Source organism: Sesamum indicum, linkage group LG5, assembly GCF_026168435.1.
Source record: "Sesamum indicum cultivar Baizhima isolate 11 linkage group LG5, ASM2616843v1, whole genome shotgun sequence".
Lineage (NCBI taxonomy): Eukaryota > Viridiplantae > Streptophyta > Magnoliopsida > Lamiales > Pedaliaceae > Sesamum > Sesamum indicum.
Window position 1 is genome coordinate 20,118,585 of NC_142661.1, and position 12,499 is coordinate 20,131,083.

Here is a 12,499-nt window from a genome sequence, read left to right on the forward strand (position 1 = left end):
TTGCAGTTAAACAAAACTTTTTCCTATCAAGTTAGCGTGAAAATGAACCTCCTCACAAGCATTAGTATATAAAGATGTATAGATACTTTAATTATAAAATAATTTATTTGACTTACAGTAAATCAATTTGAATAAATATGGATACTCATTTACTTTTTTTATTAATATTAACAAATTTTATTAATTTTAACAGATAAATTAATTTTTTAATTTATAAAACAATTATTTATAATTACATCAAAATTTGGGAGATAGCGATATTATCATTGGTCGACAATTGAAGGAGAAAAATGGCAGAAAACATATATAATTGGTGGGACAAAGTGAAATTCAACCCCTACAAACATTCTGTACACTAGTGCACGAGTCAAGCGGAGAGAGAGCGAGATTTGAGGTTCATTTAAAGGTGAATTTCATTTCCTTCGCATTTGCATTCCAGTTCGCTCGCTCTTTTCTTTTTTCCATTTTCGAAACGCGAGACCGCTTATCTGTGGGGAGAAGAGAAACAGCATTCTCTCGTTCTCGAAACACGCGAAATCCTTGGGATCACATTACTCCTCCATTTCGACTGTTTTCAACTAGAAGAAAGAGGTGATACGGATTAGCTTCCCAATTCTCAAATTTGACTATTGATTTCCTTTGTATCATACGTCGGAAATCTGCTCTCGTTTTTTCTCATCGATCAGCATTTTACTTTTTGCTCGCGGATTGATCTATTAATATTCCTGTTGTTTATGTGTTCTGCGATTTATGCATATACCCGTACGTGTACGCTGTTGAACATGTATGTTTTTGCATGTGTGAGATCCTTCGGATGGTCATATGATCATGCTGATCCTTGACAACGAGCTTTCGATAATCTCACTTGTGAATGTTTCGGTCTTAGTTCTCTTCGCTTTCCTTCGCTGTTTCGTGTTATATATATGTGTTTTGATCCGAGTTCAATCTTTGTCCGGATTAATTCCTGAAACCGGATGTTTTTAAATCTCTTTCACTTGAAGAATTGAATTATATTTTTCATGATTTCATTGTGGTCTGGTTTTCAGCCTGATTGTTGTGGAGAAATATTACGATATGTTATGCTTTTGATGCATTGATTCCTTCTGCTTAGCAATTCCATGTTACATTTTGAGTGCAGTTGGTTAAATTTGAAAAATATGGAGCTTAAAAGTTGCGCTAGATCTTATTTGGAGCATATGCTTTTGTAAAAAGCGGGATTGGTTGAAAAGAAAAGGCAATCTATAGAACAGGATGAAGGAATTCAAGACGAGGGGGGCGAGTTAAATGCAGAAGGTGGGCAGACGCATGATTCAGGTGAAACTTAAAGTCATGGGGTGCATACTATTAGAAGGGAAGAGTTGCAACTGTTTAGGGGTATTATGAATGATTGACACTCTCTGTCACTTTATACAGTTTGAATCAGAAAGATCGGAAAGCTTCATGCTACTGCTGGAGCTTTAGGGTGCCCCAGTTTACTAAAATTAGGCTTTTGTTGCTTCAACATTTAATATTTAGAAAGAGAACAAGAGAGTAGAGATTGCATTTATTTGATATAAATAGTGAAATCTAATTGAGGCCATGATGCAGTATCTGGCTAAGTAGCTAGTTAACATCTCGTGTCAACCGATGCAATTTAATCACTTATGTTTTCAATTCAGACTATGTTGTTTTTAACAGCTATCTGTAGTTGTCCAAGGCATATATCTGTCATGAATTGAGGTATCACACATTTTAATGTGCTGAAGCTGTTATGTAACTTTTTGCTATAAGAAATCAAATGTCATCACTAGTATGCTATATTATTATTTTCTATTAAAATTCTTGATGATGCTTGTATTTTGTTGGCAGGTCAACAAGTAAATGGCAGACGGCGAGGATATTCAACCCCTTGTATGTGACAATGGAACAGGAATGGTCAAGGTATAGTTGCTGCTATGATCATTCTATCTACTCACCTTTGGTTTAGATCCTTACTTTATCCTCAAAAACATTATTGGTTAGTTTTCTCCTACAGTTCAGATTCTAACTCATGATGTTTTAGGCTGGATTTGCTGGAGATGATGCTCCGAGGGCTGTGTTCCCTAGCATTATAGGCCGTCCACGTCACACAGGTGTGATGGTTGGCATGGGTCAGAAAGATGCATATGTGGGGGATGAGGCACAGTCCAAGCGTGGTATTCTATCTCTGAAGTACCCTATTGAGCATGGTATTGTTAATAATTGGGATGACATGGAGAAAATTTGGCATCATACATTCTACAATGAACTCCGTGTTGCTCCAGAGGAGCACCCAATTCTTCTGACTGAAGCACCCCTCAACCCAAAGGCAAATCGAGAAAAGATGACCCAAATTATGTTTGAGACCTTCAATTCCCCTGCCATGTATGTTGCTATCCAGGCTGTTCTATCCCTGTATGCCAGTGGTCGTACCACCGGTAAGTTGATTCAATTTGGTGTGCTTGAAGAAGTTTCTATTGTGAAAGACTGTGTTCTTTCATATAGATCTTTACCTGTACGAGGAATTGTCGACTGGCAGCGGATTCATTTGTGTTATTTGTCTCATATATCAACAAAATGAGTGGTTGGGGTGGTGACACTTGCCACTGTTTCCTTGAGACACATATCCAAAGCTTTTTATTTAATGACTTAGCTTATCATTTCTTTTATGCATCACCGTCTGCTGCTCATACAAATACTATTGTTGAGATACGGCAAATCTCATATGCTATCATCTTGAGTTGAAACTACTACCTGTTAACAGTATTGCAACTTGGCACCAACATCAAAATCTAAGTTAGTTAGCTGAGGTTTTTGTTCATTCAGAGGCTACTGGTGATCTTTTTATTTTTATTTTTTTTCCATTTTGGAATTTTGATCTAGTGGGAGCTTTGTGGCACTTTATATTTATCTCCACCGGACTCCTCCAATTCTATAATGAGTTTCACCATATTTTGTAGATGCTGTACCAATCATGTGTTGTGTATGTCTGCAAGCCTAACTTTATCTCTGGATATTTACTGGTGATTTGAACCTGTCTCTTGCAGTATCTGTACAACACTTCTATTCATAGGATGTTTTCCCAGTAATCCTTTGCTTCATGCAGGTATCGTCATGGACTCTGGTGATGGTGTCAGCCACACAGTGCCCATTTATGAAGGCTATTCTCTTCCCCATGCTATTCTTCGCCTTGACCTTGCCGGCCGTGACCTCACGGACCAGTTGGCCAAAATCCTTACTGAACGTGGATACTCTTTTGTCACATCCGCGGAGAAGGAAATCGTGAGGGATATGAAAGAGAAGCTATCGTATATTGCTCTTGATTTTGAGCAAGAAATGGAGACAGCTAAGACAAGCTCAGCTGTTGAGAAGAATTTTGAGTTGCCTGATGGTCAAGTAATTACCATCGGAAATGAGCGTTTTCGATGCCCTGAAGTCCTTTTCCAGCCAGCAATGATCGGAATGGAAGCTGCTGGTATCCATGAGACGACATACAATTCAATTATGAAATGCGACGTTGATATCAGGAAGGACTTGTATGGTAACATTGTGCTCAGTGGTGGATCGACCATGTTCCCTGGTATTGCTGATAGAATGAGCAAGGAAATAAGTGCATTGGCTCCTAGCAGCATGAAGATTAAGGTCGTGGCTCCACCTGAAAGGAAGTACAGTGTTTGGATTGGGGGATCCATCTTAGCATCCCTCAGTACCTTCCAGCAGGTATGTTATATGTTGATTGATTTAGAGCTTCTTGTGAACATTTCGAATGCATTACCTGGTCTGAATGATATATTTTGTATCGTTGTCTGTAGATGTGGATAGCGAAGGCCGAGTATGATGAATCTGGCCCTTCAATTGTGCATAGGAAATGTTTCTAATCAGGAGCATTTATCAATGTCCTGATTCCTCCTCAACTTTCCAGTTATTGTCAAGAGCTACTAGACTTTATGATCGTGAAGTTCAGAGATTTTCGTGTTCATTATGTTGGTTTTATTTCTGCAGAAATCCAGAAGCAGAATAGTCTTATCTATGTTACATTCTAGTGTTTCCTTTTTTCCTTCAAGGTTTCTTGCATATCGGATTTGTTTTTATTAATAACTAGTTTATCTGTTACCGGATTTTGGTCAATTAGAGTTGTTTTCAGAGGATGCTTGTATGGCAGTTTTAACTTGAATTACATATAGTTAGATCTCTACTATGAATAACTACAACAGGTTGCAATTCTTAGCGCAAAATGGTTTTCTGCGACTCTTCGAAATATTGTAAAATTGGATCCATCTCCATATACTTTTATATATATATATATATATATTAGCTTAACTTTTGTAGCATGTCTTCTGTATTTGTATATAATAAATATTTTTTGCATTTCAAAATATAAAATTTGAAAAATTGTTTATTATATAAGTTGAAAGATATTTTAAAAATAAGAAAAAGTTTTTTTTTAATAATAATAGAGATGTTTGATATTGAATTCTGAGCAAGCATATATAGAGAAAAAAAAAATAGAAATATATATGTACACTTTATTTCCCGCTATACATAAGTACAGAAAACAGAAAACTCGTTCACTTTTAAATTGCACTTTCTTTTCCACAAAATTTAAAAATGGAGTCCTGCGTCTTTGTGGTGGAACCCCAAATTACAACCTCCACAGTCAACCAAACTACGGCTATGCCACGATTGACATTCAGCACCAGAAATCAACGTTAGTTGCTATATCACTCTATCGCTTCCACCCGATGCCAGCTAACCACCACAGGCTTCCTCGCTCCTCCGTCGATGGCGGCTTTTCTTGGTGGTGGTGGTGGCGTAAATTATCAAAGCGGGAATGGACCATCTTTGCCGCCGCTGCAGCATTCTCCATTTTCCTTATCATCCTCTCCCCGGTGTCCGTTTCTCGTGCATTTACAAATACGAGTGCAAATTCAGGAACAGCTTCTGTATGGGTGCCGTTCACGCCTTCATCCAAAGCGCAGAAAAATTCCGCCTGTAACGATCTGCGTCTCTCTGTTTATCTTTTCCATGGGAGGTGGAATTTTAAGTGGTTTTCTGCTAGTTTTCGTTTTTGTGTTGATTCAGTGTCGAATAATTGCAGTTTGTTTGGATGGGAGTGTGCCTGGGTATCATATAAGACGTGGTTTTGGATCTGGCTCCGACAGTTGGCTTCTTCACGTTGAGGTTTCATCTTTACTTGTTTTCTTACTAGAACATTTGAACATATTGGATATCCTTTTGTTAATGTCTGCTATAACTATAAATTACAGTAAAAAAAAAATAGTCCTTTTTTCTTGCTATACTGATTATTCATAATTTATATGTAACACAATACTTTCTATTGCAATACCTTTATAGGTTTTTAGTACTTTAGAACAAATTAACTATATCGTTCACTATTGCATCAAAGCGTTCCCTGGATACAGGATTATTCTTTAGTCATTATTCACGTGATATTTTCGTGTACGAGTAGTGTGCCTTTCCAAACTCACCAAACTGTATTTGCAGTTACAGAATAATCTAACATTTGTTCACATTGTCAAAGGAAGATCTGATATGTTTCTGTGTACATTTAATAGGATGATATATATGTCAAGTTCTTTTTATGCTAGGATTTATGCTTTACATTAAATGATTTGGAGGTGTTAGAGTGTATCTACAACACCCTTGATCAATTACGGTTGAGCTAACTGGTGATCTTGTGGCATGAACTGTTGAAAGTTCTATTTAGATTTTCAAAGTGGTGGTGGACCTAATACTTATATATATTATCTTGCTATGCATAGGGTGGAGGATGGTGCAGTACTTTATCATCTTGTTCTGCTCGGAGGAGAACGAAACTAGGTTCATCGACCTACATGGAGCATGAAGTTGAATTCTTGGGAATTTTGAGCCATGACCCACTTCATAATCCTGGTATATTATTCAATGTTTGCACCCTAATTTACAATGTTTCCAGTTCTTTTGTTCTTTTCTAAGTAAATATTTGGTACGTGTAGACTTGGACTTTTATATGCGGTTAAAATGCATGCTTCTCTTTAACTGCAACCTAATCTTCTGCACTTCACCAATGCTGTACATCCATATCTTCTCCAACATACAAAAGTCATAGTCCGTGGTGTACCATGGTATACACCGCCACAAAAATGTTTTGTTCGAAATCTTATTTATACAATTGCTATGGATTTATACCTCTGGATGTGATGTGAAATTTCATGTTGACTTTTTTGGTTATTTGTTCCTCTGGTCATTTTCAGATTTTTTCAACTGGAACAAGGTGAAATTACGTTATTGTGATGGATCCTCATTTTCCAGTCACCCTCATAATGAGTTTGGAGTAAGTCCATTTTAGGAGATTAACATCTAAATGTTGGAATATTTATACACTTTTCTACGATGCCTGTCAGCCTGCATGATACAATGGAGTAATGTAATCAGAGTAACTTAAATTCATTTTGATTCATCTATATTCCAGAATGGAACAAAAATTTTCTTTAGAGGTCAGCTTATCTGGGACACGGTTATGGATGAGCTCTTGTCAATTGGAATGACTAAAGCTAGAGAGGTATATAAACTGGCTTCTCTGTCCATATTTTCTTTCTTTTTGTAGCTAAAGAGTAATGTTAATGTCTTATGTTTTACTGATTTGGTGTTTAATTGTTAACGAGAAAATATATGATTGTCATATCTGCAATTGTCATTCTGATAATGTGATATATGTTTCAATTGCTTATTTGGGTGGATCAAGTTTCTGTTGTCTCTATACTGACCATTTCGGAAGTTCATTCTTGCTTCTATTGGGACTTCATATTCAGCAACCGGTCCATAAGTTCCCATTTTTTCGTTTGTTCCTGCATGATGTCGTTGAAATTATTGAAATAGGTTCATCTCGTGATGAAGTTGACTTTCTCTTGGTGCCATAGATATAGTTTACCTCATTGTTTCAGTTAGCTGAAGAGCTAAATTACTCTCAGTTGCAAAATATATTAGGTTCTTACTAGTGTGTTCTATTCTGTAATTTCAGGCCCTTCTTACAGGATGCTCTGCTGGTGGTTTGGCGACTCTCATACATTGTGATGATTTTCGGGGTCTTCTGCCAAAAGATGCAAATGTCAAGTGCCTTGCAGATGCAGGTTTTTTCCTTAATGAGTATGTGCTTTACTCTCTCTCTTTCTCTCTGTTTGACTGCATTTTCTTGTTGGGTCACCTTCAACTGATCTCCACCACCAAGAAAGACATCTCTTGCCCGACTTACATTAGACTTGACACTACTTACTCCATGATAATTGGTATGGACTATGCTTTCTTTCGTTCATGTCAATTTCCTTTGAGTAGGCTCTGTAAGAGTATAAGTTGTATAGTTGATATTCTTGAAGAACATGTGTTGTTCTTACTTTTACTCAGGACATAAAATAATAGTGAAGTAGTGACATCATGTAGTCACTTTTGGTGTGAGTTTTATTGACCAAGTATAGTAACCTGAAGAGATTCCCAATGATTCTACATGCTCAACAAGTTGCACTGGCTTGGGGATGTCTTGCATCTAAAGCCACAGGGTCTGCATCAGGAGCTGAAGATTAGTCTTTGGTTAAGAACTGTACTATATACCTTTCAGGAGGCGCACAATTACTACCTCTTGTATCTTTGACTGTATGAATATTTGAAAATGACAAGGGCTTACAATTGTTTCTGCGGTCTTGGCTAATTTTTTGGGTTTTACCCAATATGGATGGGCTTTTAGAGTTTTAACATATAAACAGAATAAAATACATAGAGATAAACTTTTGTTGAGATGCTTTCTTGTATTGTTATCAGAAATATACGTACAGAGAGAGAGAGAGAGAGAGAGAGAGAGAGAGAGAGAGAGATAAAGGTCTTCATGGAAAAATTCTTTGATAATCTGAGGCTTTTCTGTTTAGGTTCATTGTTCTGCAATCCTGTTTCAATTGTGTTGTGATTTATTTCTGTGGACAGGAAAGATATTGCTGGAAATCACACCATAGAGTCCTTTTATCATGATGTTGTACACCTGCAGGTTATCCTAAAACTTCATAACCTAATCCTATGCCTTGTTTATGTCCGTATATATTTTCTACATGAAGTCTACTTTATTGCATGACCAAGGTTGTTGAAAAGATGGTTTTGTAACAGTGTCTTTGCACTTTGTGATCCTTCTTTCACTGAAGATAGCTTTATGTTTAATATGCAATTTTGCATAGTTCCCATTTCAGGAAAATTAGTATGAGATCAGATTGGGAAGTGCCCAGTATTGCTAAAAGAGACTACATTTGTCTGAGAGCCTTTGTGCTTATGTTGGAATGCATATATGATATCATATTGATGAGATGAGTTTCACCATATAAACTGCAACCTTTTACAACCATGAGAGATGTACTTTTTTATCCTCAAGTCTTAGAACAGGGACCATTTGTTGAGCTGCTTCATGGTTCACATAAATAATATGGTAACTCTGAAGTCTTCTTGTTGTGGGTGTCCAATAAGCATTAAGCAGGCACTAGGGTTGCTGTCGTAGTGTTTAATGCACTATTGGCTCTACTATAACTTTATATCGTTCAGCGAGGATTTTATTTTACTTATATTGTTATTAGAAGAGAATGCTTTTCTGGCCATCTGGAACAAATAAATCTTGCTTGCAAGATATCTATGTATATTTTCTAAGCAAAATGACAGTAACTGTAAAATTATGAAATTCCTGTAAACCAGAAGGCAGGTATCCTTCTCTCAAAAAAAGAAGGTAGGTATCCTCTTCTATAATATTGGAAAGATGACTAATATTTCCTGTTTACTTCACCTGATTGCAGGGTGTGGCTAAAAGTTTGAACCATGATTGTGTTACCAGATCTGAACCTTATAAGGTGCATTTTCTTTTCTATATTTGCCCAGTGTCTGGTTTCTTAAGCTTTTCCTTTTTCTCGGTAAATATATGAAACATTTCTACATTACTCAATTTTGGTTCCCTATCATGGATTCTGGTGCCAGTGTTTCTTTCCTCAAGAATTTATTGGAAATATAAAGACACCTATCTTCCTTGTTCAACCAGCATATGATTTTTGGCAGGTATTTTCCTAGTCTCATGCTATATTTTAAACATTTTTGTCTTTTATATATATAAAAATTTTGTGACTTCTTTCAGATAGCAAATATTTTGGTACCTGCTTCATCAGACCCTGGTGGCAGCTGGCCCAGGTGCAAGCTAAATATTTTGAAATGTGATTCCAGCCAGCTAGAAGTGCTTCACGGTATTATGTTAGACATGACTTATTTTACTGCTCATATCTAGCACATGCTAAAAAATTTATCACATTTGCGGGACTTACCTTGGGAGATGATTATATTCCCATGTAGTCACTGTAACTAAATCAATTATAGATTCCTCAGAAGAATGAGGTGCAGATTTTCCTTGAAAATATATCACCAAAGGTTGTTTCTCCCTTCCATTGACCTTCAGAAGCCCCGTGTAGTACGAAAAATTCATTTTCTTGTGAGTCTCTTCTGCTCATAAAGGAATTACCTATAGCAGGGGATTCACTCCATTTGTGAGGCTTGGAAACGAGATTCATGTAGCTCCTCTCCTACAAAGTAAATGTACTGTTTGCATGATGCGGACAAGTATATAGATGCAAAAGTGACTTAGGTCAAAGTGGAGTAATTCCTCTTTACCATTCATAGAAAAAAACAAAAGCATCTTTAGATACTTGCATGAAATTAGCTCATTTTCAGATGCTGGAAATATATACATTAGCGCAGAAGTTCGTCATTTTGTATGCGGTGTAATTAGTTCTCATGCATGCAGGTTACAGAAACTCATTACTGAAGACGCTTAATGAATTTCAGCAAAATCCAGAAATGGGAATGTTTATAAATTCTTGCTTTGTTCACTGCCAAACATGGGCAGCTGAGACATGGCATTCACCCACTTCTCCCAGAATCAACAACAAGGTTAGTTCTAAATCATCCTTGCTTGCGATATCCAATAAAAGTGCCTACATAGAAGTGAACAAAATTCTTTGCATGTAATAAGCCCGGTTTTGTTAAAAGTATTTTTGATTTTGAGCTTGAGCTCTTCAAATATACAAGTTTCGAGCACTTCCAGTCAACTATGCTGTGTTGGAGTTCAGAGTTGGAAATCAGACCCAAATGCAGTACATGCTAGACCTGTCGCTTGACTCAGCTAGTTATATTGTGAGACAGGATAGTTGCCATGCACTTCGATATGGTTCTCGTATTCACATTCTAATTTATATTGCTTCAGTTTTAGGTACCATTTGATTAAGCTATTTACTATGTGTTAGATAGAACATGTATTCATGATGACCTGAAATAACATTTAATTTGATTAAGCCTCCCTATGTTATAACTTGATGAGTTCACGGCTCTTCTGAATCTACTTGACAGACATCTTTGATATTTGTTAAACAGACAGTTGCGGAATCAGTAGGTGATTGGTACTTCAAAAGAGCAGCAGCTAAGCAAATTGATTGTCCTTATCCTTGCAATCCTACTTGCTACAATATGGATCTCACTCGTGGATGATGCAATGAAATCACTTTGGGCTTGCTATCATCTGATCTCATCTCTCTTAGCAATTTCCTGGCTGGTAAGATTAATTTTCTTCAGCATCAGCCAGGACATAGTTGGAGGTATGTGCAGCTGTTGATGCTGCTGTCCTTTTCTTCTTCTAGAAGTATACTTGCCCACTCTCCTTGTGTAACATTTTTAGAACCCTTAAAGATAATATCTCGTGATTCTCATGAAGAAGTCAAACATTGAGTTTTTCTGTATATATGAACCTACCTATGTTTTCAAATGCTGTTTGATCGACTGTGTGTTATATATTTCGTGTATCAACATCTTGTGATGAATTTAAATTTCCCATTGAATGAGAAAAAAGTTCTTTTTCACATTTAAGTCCAAATTCCTCTGTTTTTTGTTGCCGGTCTATTGTGGAAGATAATAAAAAAGAATTGCGTCAGATGCAAGATCATCATCTTCAGCTTATGAGAACATGATAAAATTAGATTGAATTTAGACCACACAGCTAATGTTCTCCCATTTGCAGGATGACTTTCTTGTTTTTCATTACTCTTTTTCCCACTGAGATCACAGTTGAGGTCATTAATACTCATCAGTTTCTTTATTGATCATAAATTCTGGTGTGCACTGACAGTTGTATGGTTGATGGTGGTGGGCCAGGTTCAACTGGACCTTTTTGTAATTTTTTGAAATTATATGGACTTTGAAATAAACTGGAGCATTCAATACTTTTGCTGAAAAATATCAACAAAATCAAATACTCTGACTTGAAAGATTAGCAGAGTTTATTACTTCCGGGTTGTCTATAAACAGTGGTCAATACTGAAGCTTCTGTGGCTTGTTGCATGGCTACGTGCAAATGATATAATTTGAGTTGAAGAATGTGTAAGTACATCATAATGACTATGCAGCCATGGCCCATGACTAATACTATATCCACTTTTCTACACGCTAAATTTAATTTGATTCTTCTCCCGTGATTTGGTGCTGCAGCAATTAGGGTTTTTTCTTTTTTTTTCTTTTTTTATAATTATTCAATCAATATATCAATATAATTAAGAATTAATAATAAATTATATCGGTTCAATTAATACATCAATATCAGTAACAGATTACAATAACTTAATAATCCACATGCAATGAGAAACATATTCATACATCCAATGGGACTTGAATTCATGATTTTGAACTTGGTCATGGGAGATAAAACAATAACCTACATAAAAAGAGATTAAACACTTATATATAATAAAAATAAGTTAGATAGGATTTAAATTCATAACTTCAAATTTGTTCATGAAATTTTGATTTTATTTTTAATTTTGACCGCTCAGCTAAGACATTTTCGAGATTTTTATTAACAGGAAAAGTAAAATTGGTGTGGTTTGACTTAAATATTACTTAATTGGCTCCCAAGCTTCAACCCCTCTGTTCGTAGCTTGCAAAAAAGTCTACAAATTCATTCTTAAAACTAAAATTCTAGGAAGAAGTTATCTTGAGTTTAGAATTATTTTGAGTGCTTCCTTTTGACTTTTAAGCACTGAAAAAACACGCAAACAAGTTTTATTAAGAAGTTTCTTTATATATATATATAGAGAGAGAGAGAACGCAATTTTATTACATTTTTCAAAATTCAAATAATTCAAAATTAAATTTTAAATCAATGAATACAACTATAACAAAAAAAAAAGACGTTTATCTGTATTTTATAGATTCGAACTTGCGATTTTTCAATTATGGGATCTCAACCTTATCAATAAAGGTTACAAAAAAGACTCCAAGATCTCAATTTACTAAATTAAAATTGAGGAAGGTAATACTTATTTAGGATTAAAAACTACAGTGCTAAAATTGGTTTGTTTTTGTCTTAATCTACTCCAACAAACATATGTATATTTAAAAAATTTGAATCATATGACCTATCTTCTAAAAAAAGAAACAAAGTATGTGA

The 12,499-nt window shown here is 35.8% G+C and overlaps 2 protein-coding genes across 5 annotated transcripts; both read left to right on the forward strand.

The window, feature by feature from the left end:
• The first annotated feature begins 372 nt into the window (after nt 1-372).
• Nucleotides 373-4,125, forward strand: LOC105161467 (actin). 4 transcript variants are annotated; one of them, XM_088880837.1, is made up of 6 exons: nt 373-591; nt 1,139-1,293; nt 1,849-1,920; nt 2,042-2,435; nt 3,104-3,717; nt 3,810-4,125. In XM_088880837.1, exons 3-6 carry the CDS (start codon nt 1,861-1,863, stop codon nt 3,873-3,875), a joined length of 1,134 nt encoding a protein of 377 aa, XP_088736963.1. In that variant the 5' UTR covers nt 373-591; nt 1,139-1,293; nt 1,849-1,860; the 3' UTR covers nt 3,876-4,125. The 4 variants fall into 4 exon arrangements, with proteins under 4 accessions (XP_088736963.1, XP_088736961.1, XP_011077464.1 ...); XM_088880835.1 differs by having other exon boundaries at nt 374-591; nt 1,139-1,314; XM_088880836.1 differs by lacking the exon at nt 373-591 and adding an exon at nt 600-762 and having other exon boundaries at nt 1,139-1,314.
• A 433-nt stretch (nt 4,126-4,558) lies between these two features.
• On the forward strand, nt 4,559-10,918 carry LOC105161468 (pectin acetylesterase 5). Its single transcript, XM_088880834.1, has 12 exons — nt 4,559-4,989; nt 5,096-5,178; nt 5,781-5,910; nt 6,252-6,331; nt 6,470-6,559; nt 7,019-7,143; nt 7,969-8,029; nt 8,817-8,870; nt 8,995-9,072; nt 9,149-9,254; nt 9,809-9,954; nt 10,435-10,918. The coding sequence occupies exons 1-12, from the start codon at nt 4,740-4,742 to the stop codon at nt 10,546-10,548; spliced, it is 1,317 nt and encodes a 438-aa protein (XP_088736960.1). The 5' UTR covers nt 4,559-4,739; the 3' UTR covers nt 10,549-10,918.
• Nucleotides 10,919-12,499: the final 1,581 nt, after the last annotated feature.